Here is a 14,567-nt window from a genome sequence, read left to right as displayed (position 1 = left end):
GGGGACCACAAGAATAACTTCTAATCAAAAAACCTTTCATGCTTCAGGTCCACCGAGAGCCATTCATCGGGCCCTCCACGTCTGAGACCGGAGGTGACTGACATTAACTCGCCGCCGTCAGACGACCAATCACTCAAGAGGAGTTTCACTCCCATTGCAGTCCAACTGCTGCCTCACGAAAATAAACCTGAGCTTCTTTTTTTTTGTTGTTTTCGGGGTGAAATGCCACCAGGAATCGATATTGAATTTAATTGGAATGGATTTGAAACTCATCGAGTCATTTATTTACTGCAGGTTGGGTTCAGGAGGCCGACTGGTTAATCGCTCAACAGACTCGTCGTGGGTTTAATATTCATAGGGGCCACCTTCTCATTTCAGAGTCTATTAAAAGGAACCTGGAGTGTGAATGATAACGGGCGGTTGCCGAGGAAGACGAGCTTTAAATAAACCATATAAAGAAAGAAAAATGTGAAGCAGGATTTACTGTAAACCCATGCAGGATGGGGGGGGAGGGGGGTGTAAATAAACAACACTAATGCATCAAATCCTGACAAATCAGTCATGACACTTCTTTTTTTTTTAATAAAACATTTCAGAAGGGCCAGTCATATTGTTACTCACATTTTTTTGTTGGTCTGGTAAATCGTATAGTAATACATTACTATAAAATACAACCAATACCATTTTAAATGCGTTAAATTACAGCACTTTATATGGACCGGAAATGTATTTATTCATTTACAAAAGAAACAACCCTGCTGGTGGAACTAAAGGTTGCAGGCAACACGTCAACTACAGCAAAACGTAAACGACTACAACTGCATTCTTTTATGTCCTTTTAAAATATCTATATCATTTTTTTAAATGACACTCTTCCCCCTCATACATTAATCTGTTTTCTCTTCCTCAATAATAAGTCTAAAAAAAAAATGGAGAAATTTAAGGCAAGATTAAAACCAATTAAAAGAAAATAAATAATCATGATTAATACTAAATATATTGGTAACGCAGGACTTGGAAAGAAGTGAGACGACGACAGGGTTGAGCTTAAATAACATTTACCCTCACCTCACACATACAAACATTCCATGGTGGTACAGAGAAAGTTCCCGTCTTTGTTCCGTACGCAACACGAGCAAGTCTGGCGCCACCTTCAGTCGTGGCGGGCAATGACAAAAAAAAAAAAAACTCAACAGGCACCATTCAAAACTACACATCTGAAGGAGCTCATCGGGGGGGAGAAGGAAGCTCAAGTATATACACAGCAAAAAAAAAAAAAAAAAAAAGAGATAGAAAGGGTCGCTATAGGAGGCCAACGCAGGGCGGGAGACGACACTTTAGCTGAATATAGAGGTAATGGGTTTTCACAATCAAACTGTCAAGAAGATATTCAGAGGAAAACTATCTGGCGCTTCTGTCCAGGGAGCGGAAAATGCGACGTCTGCACACGACCGACCGTCTCGTACAAACAGCCAAGGATTGGATGGTGACTCTCAAAGTGCTTTGATCCATTACCAGTGCTAATAAAAACCGACATCCAGAACGATAAAGTGTTAATAAACGATAATACTCATGATCCCGTAATGTCATGAAAAAAAACACCTGCAGGTTCAACGCAACCGTCATTGGTGGATGGAAAGCTGCGTGTTTAACCAGTGATGGATGGAGGGAGGAAGGGATGGATGGGGGGGGTGCAAGGTGACGGGAACAAAAACACCAACCCAAGAAAATCTATTCATACACACAGGACTCGCAACGTGGCCAGTGAGTGAAATGTAAACATGTAAATATCAGCCAAAACGATCCATCAACACACCACTCTCACAGGAATTATAAAATACTGACTTCATTTGCTAAATTACAACCTAAAGAATCACTTCTGTACATTTTTTTTAAACATAAGGGAAATTTTAAAAAAAAAAGAAAAAGTATAAACTTAATTTATCAACACACTAAAATTACTAAAAACACACAAAAAATAAAAACAACCAAGAATTCCTTTGGAGGAAACAGTCCAGAATCAACGAGCCTCTCCTGTGGGGAGACGATCGATCGACCGCCGACAAAAAAAAAAAAGAAGAAAAAGGGAGACTTGGATGGCTTTTTCTTTACGAGAGGAGCATCTACAAAATGCGCTTTCGCTTCAGGTAGGAGTCTGCGTAATGGCCGCCCAGGCCTTGAGAGTGCTGCCCCACGTAGCCGCCCTCGGGGCTGGGCTCCGGAGACGGAATCAGACGGGAGAACACGCGCTTGTGGCCACCGATGGGCGTCTGAAAATTAGGAGGAGAAGCTTAAATGTGGTGGACAACGAGTGGGGATTAAATGTTAAGGGATGGGAAGCGGGGAAAAGGGGGGGGGGGGTTTTGGGGGGGTTTTGTTTTAACCTTTAGGGCGTTTCCCAGATCAGGAGGGAAGTTGTTGTGGCTCACAGGAGGCATCCCAACAGCCTGAGGAGACACTCGTGGTCAGTGACAGCCATAGCTTCTCACGCACACCAATTACACCGTCAACAGTGGACCACCCCCAAACCTCAGGTCAGGGGGACCGGTTACTGGGCCACACAGACAGAACCGTTTCTGTTCATTACCGTCCGAAAGAAGACCAGATCTTCCCCTTGAAAGAACATTAAACTTGACCGATAAAAAGTGTGTCGACATGTCAAAAATCAGTCACTTTCACCGGGTTGGAGGTTCATGTTCTGAACCAAACGTACAGAACACAAGGCGTACATCGAAATACACGATGTATACTTAAGACGCAAATACAACAAACGGCTTGTGGTAATCCGGTCAGGAGCTCTTGCCGAGTCAGCGTTATGGTGAGATCTACTTATTTTTTTATTTTTATTTATTTGTAAGGTTTGTTCGTGGACATGATGCCGATATTACACTCAACCCCAGTTCAGTCGAGTCGCTATGACTCAAAATGTACGAAAATAAATCATTTTTCCCCCCCGATTTAAAAGCAACCATGTTTCTGATAAGAAAAAGATAAGAAATCACTTACCCTGTTGAGCTGTGTGGCAGGAAGGCGAGCGCCACTCGAGGCCTCTAGTCCCGAGCTGAAGTACGAGGGCAGGGTTGGACTCGTGGAGGGACCGAAGTGGGAAAACGGCTCCGTATAATCGGGATGCGGGAACTATGGGGGAAAAACGAGCCATGTTTCCAATAGAGCCGGGAGATTTCAACGCGATTAAAAAAAGAAAAACTGATCGGGCAATAATCCACTACCTGCTGCCTGAACGCCGCCAAGTCCCCGGCATGCTGGTTCTCCTGCTCCTCAAACAGACGCTGGAGAGGATCCTGGGTAGAAGCACAGGCCGAGCGTCACGTCGCATCATCGTAATCACGGAACGAGCAGCGGGACACGGACAGTTAATTCTTTTTGGCTTGTAACTCAGGAGGACATCACCCCCCCCCAGCCCTCCCAACCCCGACTAGACAGAGAAGGTCATTATTCTGCTCTTTCGTGCACACGTCAGTCATGGCGGAATAAAAGATATGCACAAATTAAAGAGGGACAAGTATCGTCACCTGCAGAGGGAGATAGTCGGCAGTATATCCATCCTGGTAACGCAGGGTGAAATTGGACTGCAGGCCTTGCGGCGCGTGTTGATTGGACACGTTACTGAGCGTGGGTCTCTTCCTGTACGGGTGAGGTCTGCAGCTGCCGCCTGGAGTTGAAGACCAACCAGTGTGAGCGGCTGGAGAGCACTTCAGCGCGTACACTTCATTTTTTTTTTTTTTAAACATGCAGAGGAGCCTCTCACCTGAGGCGTAAACATTGTTGACACCCAGAAAACCCCTCTGGGAAAGGTCCTTTGGGGGATCTCCGAGTATGGAGGCCTGTCAGACGAAAAAAAAAAAGAGGCTTTGGTTAGAAAAGAGGGTCTGACTCGGTGCATTGGAAAGAATCTGCTACTGTGATACACATCATAATGGGCAGAGCTTCGCTGTATTGCAGGAAATCGTCCGTACATTGTGCAACGTCAGAGTCAACTACTCTAGGCTATACCACAGACCGCATGGCTCTCAGTTTAAAAGCTACATTAGCAGACTGTATCCTCTCGTCCTTAGTCATTGTCACTTTAGATGAGATGGTTTGAATAACTGCTGCCATCTAGCAGACGAAATTCGTTTTATAACCCAAAAGTTGACAAACGCTATGAATTAATCTTGTCAAAAGTATCAGTACTAAGATGTTGTATTGATAACTTAAATACTTTAAATTTGTATAGAGTATTGTATCTGGAAACTTTTCAAAAAATGTTTATTTTTAAGTTTTGCTCTCCCTCAGACCTGAAACTTGTTATCAGTTTCTTTTAGAAACAACCGCTTTTTAAAGTCGATATTTTTTTACGTGTGGTATTGTTATACGTTGTCACAGAGATTCTTTTTGGATGTTTTTATTCTCTTTTTCCCCCCAAAAAGTCATTTTTTTGTGGCGTCGAAATATTTTCAAACTGGGTACAGTGCGAGTATTGTGAAAGGTATACTGAAAATATTTGCATTTCAATTGTAAATAAGATTTTATATACACACTAAATAATGTATGTATACATACATTTCAGATTTATATTAAACATAAAGGGACCCGATACAGTGCCATTTAAAAATCAATACAGTATTGCGAAAAAAATATTGCATTGTTTAAAAAATATATATATATTTATGCTTAAATAACGCAATTACTTTTTTTTCTTTTTTTTTTAAACACTTCTATATGTGAGGTTGAGTCGGAGGACTCTGGACTCTGACGTACCCCTTGTGCAGTCAGGCCATCTGTCCCCATCATGCCTCCCAACAGGGGCATGGAGAGTCCCTGTAGGGTGGGCGGGGAGGTCTGGGGGAAAGTGCAGGCTGCGGTGGGAGAGTCCTGATCCCTTGCCAAGGATCTGCCATGTGGCATCGACTTCAGCGGGGCCAAGAGATCGTTCTGGAGCCCGAGTCCTGTAAGAAACAATCACCGACCCATTTTAGGCGTTCACGTCGCACCAGAACACTTGCATCTGAAGGTAAACACAGATTACAAACGAAGCTGCAGATGCTAAACATGTGGCTCTTGAAGCTCAAGTCAGACCTTGGGGCAGGTCTGCGAGCAGATGGGCTCCCTGCTGGACTGGAAGAGCAGCCAAAGGATTCTCCCCGATGAGACCTGCCTGCTGGCCAGAGGAGACCAGAGTTCAGTGTCACAAGATGCTCACACAACTGGACGTGGAAGAAAACTTCACGAGGAGGTTGTTTACATCAAGTTTGCATGCATTAATGTTTGAGATCAACATTTTAGCTTCGTCGTCACAGACGCCGTCTTTAATCGACTCGACTTTCAGCTCTTGAACAAATTCACACAAGTTCAAAACATTTGGTTAGAGCACAAAACAAATCGCAAACCCGTCATCTAAATGTTCATTTAACTTTAAATTACAACCCATTTGTTAGGTTAGATCATTCTGGAAACCACCATTAAGAAGAAAACATGGCTTTTCATGCATTTCTTGAAATATAATTTGCCTCTAGTTATACTTTCTATTATTACCTACTTTCAACATCTCTGAAGTCAACATTCCAGGACAAAAAAGACAATAAAAAATATATATAAAAGTACACCTGAATGTCCATTTTATTAAATTGACTAAAAGTATAAAAATACATTTTATTGAGTTTTATTTATAGAAATAAATTGATTTTTATAGCCACAGCACAGACGACTGTGGTGCGTTCAATGGTGTACCAACAGCTAAGGTGCGTCGTTTGAGTAAAATAAAATCACAGAAAAACACATTTACTATATTAAACCCAGCTAAAATAACAGAAGTACACCTTGTGGGAATCGTTTTGTACATCAATATACATCTCCGTTATTCTATAATTAAAGTGAGAAAAATGGTCTAGAATTGATCATCGTCTCCAAACTGTTGCTCACATATATAAATCATCTATAAAGTAAGCACTTCCATGTCTGGAACTGAAGTATTCTTTAATAAATGACATAATGGAAACATGTGGAATTGTGAAATGGACTTTACCTGGACATAAACCAAGACGTTAATGACTGAAAGTGTCTAGAATAAAACGATGCATGTGACTGAGGTGAATAACAAAAATAAGGACCGGTATAAAGTTAAGATTAAAACAGAGTGTTGCTCTATGACGCTGCACAGACGGTGGACACTGACGCAGGTTAGTAAATATTCACTTCAAACCGAGTTCTCACTCGTCAAAACCACCACATCAAACACCGTCACTCACACAAGCCACTAGAGGGCTCTCTGTGTTGTGCAGGACCTGAGCCCACAGCAGATGATTCCCCAGAAAAGCTTGCTAATGGTGACGTGGAAAAAGCAAAACAAGTGTTGATGAGAAGAAGTCGGTGACGTGCCGAGGCGCCACAGAAGAAGGCGTCGAGTCAAAGACAAGGGAGGCGGCCGTACCTGCTGAGCCTTGGCCTGGTTCTGAAGCAGCAACTGGAGCAAGGCAGCGGAGAGGGCGGGGTTGGCAAGCAGCGGCATAGTAGGGGCGGCCCCCAGGAGCCCTGCATGGGAAACAAACAAACTGTCAATTAGCCACTTTCAAAGTTTCATAAGTTGGCGCTCGCGGCAGGATTCCAAACTATACGCATCATTTTAGCAGATGGTAGCGAGTACTTTAGGACATTATATTTACCGAGTTGCTGAAAATAATGAAGAATTTCGTGGCACATGTAGAAAATACATGTGCAACCATTACATCGTTTCCTACAGTATCACAATACATTTGTAGTATTGTTGACTAATTGTCCTTCTTCAAACCAAAATATGTCCATATATTAGCTTTAAAAGCTGCCGTCAACTGTATCCTCTTGTCCTCGGTCTCGCAAGACTTCCCCGTTCCTTTAGCTGCGGAGAACGTAACGAATGACGCCATCTAGTGGCCGGAAGTTTAATTGCTCCACAAAAATAAAACAGAATTTTCTCATGTTTATAAAATAACTTTAAAAAAAAAAAAAATTCACACTTCATTCAAACAAAACCATAAAATACCTATGATAAAAAATAAAGATATAATTTGAATGCCAAACAAATGACTACAGTGATGTTCAACATCCATACATTCTTTATCTAAAACAATATTTTTCTAACAACTCTACTACCAACCAGCACTGCGACGTTCCTGCACCACCAACATAGATAAAGATGTCAAACGCCCGAAAGGCAGAAAAAAGTTGCCATCGGACTTGAAGTGGTATCCAGCCGCCATTAATGAGGAAAACCCAGTAGGTTAATAGGTTCTTGTAATAAGACGATATAAAAAGGAGCTGATACGACTCTTTGTGGGTGTCGGGGATAAAAAAAAAAAAACTAAACGGAATGAGAGCAGACGTCGGAGCATGGCCTTGAAGAAGCCGTTTCATCATCCGAAACAGCATGAAGTTCATTACTCATCAACCTTCACTGGCAACACTAATTAAATGCAGGCGGTAAAGCTCATCTTCACAGCGACGCTTGTACACAGACCATCTCCAACCAGCAAACACTTCTTTAAGAAAAACAACGTCAGAGCTTCTTGTTAACGGATTTAACAGATTTGTTGTTTTCTGCCGTCCCTGTTTACTGTAGACTATCTGATGGAAGACTGACAATGTCACAATCAGAATGTTGTATATTGAATATAATATATTGAATGTTATATTTAAAATGTTGGAACGTAGAATTATATTGAAACGTTTTACTTTTTTTTTTTAATGCATTGACGTTTCAATCAATACTGTGTTAAAAGGTTGATTTTTCTTAAGCAATTGAATTTTTTAAATGCATAGTTTTCAATTCATTATTTTTGTGCAAATGGATTTCTTTTTTTATTTTAATTATTGGAACTATAATATGAAAGTGAGTATTTCTAAATTCAATATCGTTTTATTTGTATACTTTTAAATTCATTATATAAATGATAGTATAATACTGCCAATAAATAATATTTAAATAGTCATTTAATTTACCGAAATTAAAAGAGTAGACGTTAAAAAGAAAATACAATATTTAGAAATGCGTTTTTTAATTATTGGAAGTAGAATATAGAACTATAACATTTTCTTATTTTTTATTTATTTAATTATTTAGTAAAAAACAATTCAACTTTTAATAAATAATAATGAATCGTTTATATATTAAATGAATTAATTCAGATGATTACAACCTTTTTACATAGCAAAATTAAAACTTCTACATTTTAAACTCAAGCATTTAATATTCGGAATTCAGAATGAATATACTTCCATCCACCCGTGTCACGTACGACATTTAATGGAATGAAAGTTTAACGATCACAACACAAACGACACAAGAGAGTGTCGAGGCGGGTTCACCTTGTTTCTGTCCCGACAGAGGGTTGAGCAGCATCTTCAGAGTCGCAGGATTGTTGAGCCCCGTCAGGATCTGCATGGCAGTCGGATCAGGCAGGAGACCTTTACCACGATTCACCGCCTGCGGGAGGGGGTTCACGGGGGGAAATTGATCATCAACCGGAACAACATCACTCGCACACGTATATATTTCGGGGGGAAAATGTCAACTACCATGGACTGTGCAGCGATCAGAGCGGCCAACATGCTCCGACCGGGGGAGCCCGGGGCGCAGAAAGACATCCGGATGTGGGTGTCCCCCAGCAACCTGCCATCATTGAGCTGCTGGGCCTCCTCTGCCATCTCAGCCGTGGCAAACTCCAGCACCGCAAACCGCCGGAAACTGCCATCTTGTCCTTGAGCCAACTGGAGAGGAGACATTGAAACATGCAATTCATCTGTAATATTGGATGAATTTCAAAGATGTTTGAGTGATTATATAAAGTGAAGCTTAATTCATCGAGCAGAAACCTTCATTTATTGGATAATGGAAGGTTAAAAAAAAAAAATTAAAAAAAGAATGTTGATATTATTAGGAAGCAAATGACATTCATGGCCTCTTCAAGAATAATAATTGTATAGTGTCACTCGTGTCCAACATACATTAGCAATTTATTTTGTGCTCATTTGTATTACTCACTGCTTGTTAAAATAAAATAATTATTTGGTTTACTTTTTATTAGTCTTTATGAGTGGACTAAACATTTTTGTATTTATTTTGAGGGACAATAAACAGTTCTTTCATGAGTTATATTAACATGTTATGTACACAAAATTGAACCTCACAAAATAAAATGTTTAATTATTTTTTATGTCAAGTCCTTATTAAGTAATTTATATTTGTAGAGCACTTTTATAGACCAGGGTCACAAAGCACTTAAACAATCAAAACAATACCAAATAAAATATATACTTAAAAAGGTCAAGAAAACACAGAGACAAACACACACCAAATAATAATCTTACTTTATACAATAAAACAAAAAAAAAAACTTATTATTTTCATAGTTTCCATTTTGACTTTCATTTCAACCTGAACTATAAAAAAAATATATTTGATGCCATAGCAGTGATTTTCAGCTTTGAGAGCCGGAGAAAAAACTTTTTTTTTGATGATATATAAAAACTGTTATGCAAAGATAAGTTTGCCTTAAAATGCCAGTGACCTTTAAAAAGTACTTTCAACCAAAGAAAGCCAGTGTGTTCGAAATTGACAGGCCTTTTCAATTCTAGAAAAGAAAAAAAAAAAAACCGAGTGAATGACAACACCAAGGGTATATCAGGTGGACTTTGCCATAGCAACCAGCATTGCTTTCAATTATATCTGGGGTAAAGGTGACTCCACAGGGAAAACGACAGCACTGGGAGTCAGTCTGATGTCAAAACAAAAACATTTCTAAATGATACACGAGTAGGGCTGTCTATTGGCAGGAATCTCTGTGATACAATTTATATCACAATACAGGAGCTGGAGTCAACTGTATCCTCTCGTCCATAGTCGTCTTTCATCGTTTTATTAGCTACAGAAGACGCAATGACTGCTGCCATCTACTGGCCGGTAGAGTGATTGCATCACAAAAATGAACAAACTGCATAAATTAAAATACAATTTAAATATTTACCAAAAACAACTATATACATATAACAAAATATGTTATGATTTGAAAGCAAAACAGAATTTTTAAATCGACAGCGTCATCAGTATGGTATTGTGGAAAAAAACACTGCTAAAGTTCATTGTATGGATATTTTCTTACACCCTTATCAATGCGTTTAAAATTTGACTAAAATAACTCAAAGAAGAAACATGACGGACGACAAGTGATGATGCGTCTCCTGTGTAAATGTTTGAGAAAAGTGTTGCACAAAACTAAGATTTCAACATCTTATTTTTGTGTAGCAATAAGTGGCGGAGTAGATGTGTCGCGGGGTCTGACCTGGCAGAAGGACGGCGCGGGGTTTTCGGCGAGCGCATTTCGGAGGTCCTGGGCCGTCAGCAGGCACGAGGGCAACCGGTCCACGCACAGACACCGGGAGTTCAGGAGGGGATACGTGAGCGAGCCCACCTCCGTCCAGTGGACGTAGAGCATGCGAGAGCCCAGCTGCTTCCCCAGGAGCTCGGACTTGGCCCGCGCCGCCGAGTCCTTCTTCATGTATTCCACGAAGCCGTAGCCCTTGGAGTGCCCGGTGGAGGCCCGGTACACCAGGAAGCAGCGCTCCAGGTTCCCGAAGGGACGCACCAGCTCCTCAAACTGCTGATGGGTGAAGGCGCGGGGCAGGTTGGCGATGCAGAGCAAAGCGTCCGTCGGCTGCAGTTGCACGGAGATCTCGCGGTCGCGCAGAACATGCTGGTGGAACTCTTTGATGGCACACTGGGCCTGCTCTCCGTTGAGCAGAGTCACGAACGCTGGAGATCATTTGAAGAAAGAGAGAGAGAGGGGGAGAGAACAAACGGGTAAGTGCCAAGTGCCCCAAAGAGTGAGTGACAGATGAAAGAGTGAGAAACCACCTTGGTGCTAACATGTAGTCTCCATTAAAGGGTGAACAAAAAACAAAGCTGGTGGCAGTTTCACACCTCACTTGAGATGACAAAAGCTGTCGCAGCAGCTCCAGAGAAACAAAAGGCATTTATAATTTCACCCACACATGGAACATGCTGGACAGATCAACAGGATTTTTCTTCAGATTTTAGAATAAATATATTGCAAATCAAAATATATTCGACTTCCCATTTAAATAAACGCATTGTCATTAATGCGGCGGCCATGAGTTTGTTAAAACATTTTGACAATATATTTTCTGTAACAATTTGTTTATTTTTGAACAATCGCCTCTAAACTAAAACGTTCATGTGAAATTGCTAGAATTGCCCCATGAAGGCACAACAATGCAATTAGACTGTTCTGACACTAGAGGGCGCCAGAAACATTTTCAAGTCTACATGTTGGAGCTTTTATAACAGTGCGAGAGAAAATACGTTTTTTTTGTTCCTTCTTTTGGCGGGGTCTCATTACTGAAATCAACCTTTATAAAATGAAATGTAAAGTATAAAATGTTTCAAATATTTATAAATTCATGTTTTTTAATAAACTATTCAGTGTTTGTTTAATTTAGTGCAGCAATTAAAATTCTGTCTGCAAGATTGCAGTCGTCATCATGTCTTCGGCAGCTTAGCAACACAAGTTGTCAATAAAATTCAGTGTCCACAAAATTATTATGCAAGTGTATTGAAAGCCGACTATCGTATATAATTGCATTACTATAACCCTATTATGCATTGAAATTGTCTACAAAAATAGAAGCATTAGAAATTGTTTTTGTTTTTTTTGGTAATAGTTACTTGATGGCCTCACAAAAAAAGGCTAAATAAACCAGGCTTTACACTTGTTGAAAAATGTTGAGAGTAGTTTAAATAACTAAGAAGAATAAGCCTTCTAAGCACAAGCTAGGTATGGTGGGTTTAAGAAAAAAAGTAGTATTACACACATACATGAAGCTAATCAAGCAGTAAACCTGACTGAATAAAAATTATAAATACCATGTATACTAAAATGTCTTCTTTGAATAGGCAGAATAATTTTAAACTGAAACCATATCTGGAGTGAAGACGATGATTTACACGATTCCTCCATTCAACACATTACAATTCTTAAGAATAATATACATAAATGGGCATATTTTAATTATCTATATCAATATCTAATTTAAGACATTTCAAAAACTTGGGTTACATTCTTCAGTGTCGGGTCATTTTTCAGGGTGCGTGTCATGGTTACCAAATAAATGATTAAAATAAAAGGTGACATCAAAGGTAAAAGGAAAAGACTAGTTTTTCACAGCTACTTAAATAGCTCAATAATAAGTTAATGTCAGTTCTTAATAAAAAATATTTTTTTAATTGGAGATTAAATTTTGGCCAAAAGGAATAAACACAGAAAAGTGAATAATAGCAAATTACAAGGGTTATTTTAAAATAAACTAAACTTTAAAAAAAAAAATTAAAAAAGGAATATTAAAATCATAATTATATTTATTAAAAACTCATCTTTTCAACATTATTTTGACTTCAAACTAAATATTTTATGGGAACAAATGTAATTCATTCCAAGACAATATTTACCATTTTTATAAAATTAAATAATGGTAAAAAAAAAAAAGATCATAATATATTTATGGTACTTTAATTTTATGTTCTTGCATTCATTCATATTGCATTACAAGTCATAGTATGACCTTAGAGATGAAATATTGTCACAATTAGTGAATTTAGTGAAACAAAAAACAAACATTATTATTTTGTTGTTTTTAATGGGAATTGTATGTGGTTTCAGTGAGAACTAAAGCCATAATACATGCAAGGATTTTCTAAATATAATAACAATCTTTGACTGGCTGTAAACCATCAGAATACGGTATTATACATGACTTGAGAACTAATATTGGGTAATGCTTCCCAAAAAAGTCAGTTTCATATAAAACGTGATGAAAATGTATTTTGTAAAAAAGTGATCAAAGTTATATCATCAAACCAACCTGTGCCCTTGTACTTGTCAACAAAGCAGTACTTCAAGTCATAGTTGGCCAACATCTCATGGACCTCCTGAAATGAAAAAAGAAGTGTTGATTTAAAGATAAGTGACTTTATTATTATTATTATTGATTAGTCATAGGAAACGCAAACACAGCATCCAGCTCAGAGCACCTGCTGGTGAGAGAGGGGGGGGGTGGTCGGGGGAGGATGGGGGGTGGTTGACAAAACTGACTCATTGTTGCGGAAAAATTGTTCCACGCTGCCTTTGCCCTTTCACTAACAAACGTTGATGCTGTCTAGCATTTTCTGAAGCTTTGTGTCCACGCCTTCCACCTTTTGTTGTGGAGCCACTCGCATCTCGAACCCCCCTCGCTGGGAACAATGGTTCCGCCCGCAGGGCCCTCTCTGCCCCACACCACCAGCCTGAATGATACTTTTTAAATATATATATATATTTAAAGTATGGAAACATGTCACTTTAACCAGTGAATAGAGAGTGGTTGGCCTAAAACAAATAATAATAGCCACTTAATTTAAGTTAAATTGTTGTATAAAGTTGAGCGACACACAGGCCACAGATGACCATGATTGACAGTTATCTGACCACCTGGTGATTGGCTGTGAAGTTAAGACACAAATAAAACCAAACAAAAAGGTGATAAACTCAACTTAATATCGACTTATATTATATAATATTGAATATAATGCGACGCCATTGAATATTTACGACAGCAACTGAAATTAAATGGACATATCTAGCCACAGCATGGCATCACAGTGGCTATGCTAACGTTAGCAGTGTTTTTAAAAAAAAAAATGACATGTCATACCTGGTTGCTGACGTCATTGGGCAGATTTTTAATGAGGATTTTCCTTCTGTTGTAAAACTCTCGGCGGGTTCTCTCCAGGCGGCCCTCGATCTCCTCGGGGCTCAGTGTCGGCAGATCCTCCTCGACCCGGCGGTGACACCCGGCTGCTGCGGCGGCAGTGGAGTCCTCCTCTCCGGCGTCGGGCAGCCGGTGGTCCCCCTGGCTCGGGTCCCCGCAGCCGCCGGCGAGGTCGTAGTGAGTGTGCCGAGCGTCGAACCCGAGCCCCGGGTCTCTGGCATCCGCGCTGCTCACAGACACTGCGGCCGCCATCGTTGTGTTTGAGTGGAAGTTTGGCTTCAATGGATCAGTGGGATTTGAGCAGTTTAAACAATACACACGTGGTCCCAGCGCCGCTTCCGATTGGACGAGAGGGACGCACTCGGCGTGACGTGGGTACGCAGAGCGTAAAATGGGCGGAGCTCGAGCAAAAAAATCGCATCTGTTGGATTTTTATAATCGTTTAACCTAACAGCAAAAAAAAAAGCTTGTTTACGACGGAACTATATCTTAAATATATCTAATCACAATTTATTGGTTAAAAGAAAAAAAAAAAGATTTATCACGCTACTTTATTATAATAATATTAATATTTAGTAATGGAAATGCGAACGTAAACAGTAAATTACCATGGTGTTAATAATAAATTATTTAAACAAAGTATTTCAAAGTATTTTCTCATGGAAAACTCCTGCTTCATTATTTGGACCTAAAAGTAAAACGTAAGTAAGTAAGTAAGTAATTTTTATTTGTATAGCGCTTTTCCAGACCAGGGTCACAAAGCGCTTAAACAA

At 39.7% G+C, this 14,567-nt stretch overlaps 1 protein-coding gene across 2 annotated transcripts; it reads right to left on the bottom strand.

Annotated features, from left to right (window-relative positions):
• Positions 1 to 754: 754 nt before the first annotated feature.
• Positions 755 to 14,106, bottom strand: raver1 (ribonucleoprotein, PTB-binding 1). 2 transcript variants are annotated; one of them, XM_087809765.1, is made up of 14 exons: positions 13,738 to 14,106; positions 12,910 to 12,976; positions 10,314 to 10,783; positions 8,551 to 8,742; positions 8,341 to 8,458; positions 6,431 to 6,531; positions 5,080 to 5,161; positions 4,762 to 4,949; positions 3,770 to 3,845; positions 3,534 to 3,673; positions 3,228 to 3,302; positions 3,007 to 3,138; positions 2,385 to 2,447; positions 755 to 2,270 (listed from the first exon to the last, which is right to left on the bottom strand). In XM_087809765.1, the coding sequence occupies exons 1-14, from the start codon at positions 14,044 to 14,046 to the stop codon at positions 2,124 to 2,126; spliced, it is 2,160 nt and encodes a 719-aa protein (XP_087665891.1). In that variant the 5' UTR covers positions 14,047 to 14,106; the 3' UTR covers positions 755 to 2,123. The 2 variants fall into 2 exon arrangements, with proteins under 2 accessions (XP_087665891.1, XP_087665892.1); XM_087809766.1 differs by having other exon boundaries at positions 3,231 to 3,302.
• Between the last annotated feature and the right edge of the window lie 461 nt (positions 14,107 to 14,567).

This window comes from Callionymus lyra, chromosome 15 (assembly GCF_982586985.1).
Source record: "Callionymus lyra chromosome 15, fCalLyr1.hap1.1, whole genome shotgun sequence".
Lineage (NCBI taxonomy): Eukaryota > Metazoa > Chordata > Actinopteri > Syngnathiformes > Callionymidae > Callionymus > Callionymus lyra.
The sequence above is the reverse complement of the archived record's forward strand: the minus strand, read 5'-3'. Positions and strand labels throughout refer to the sequence as shown.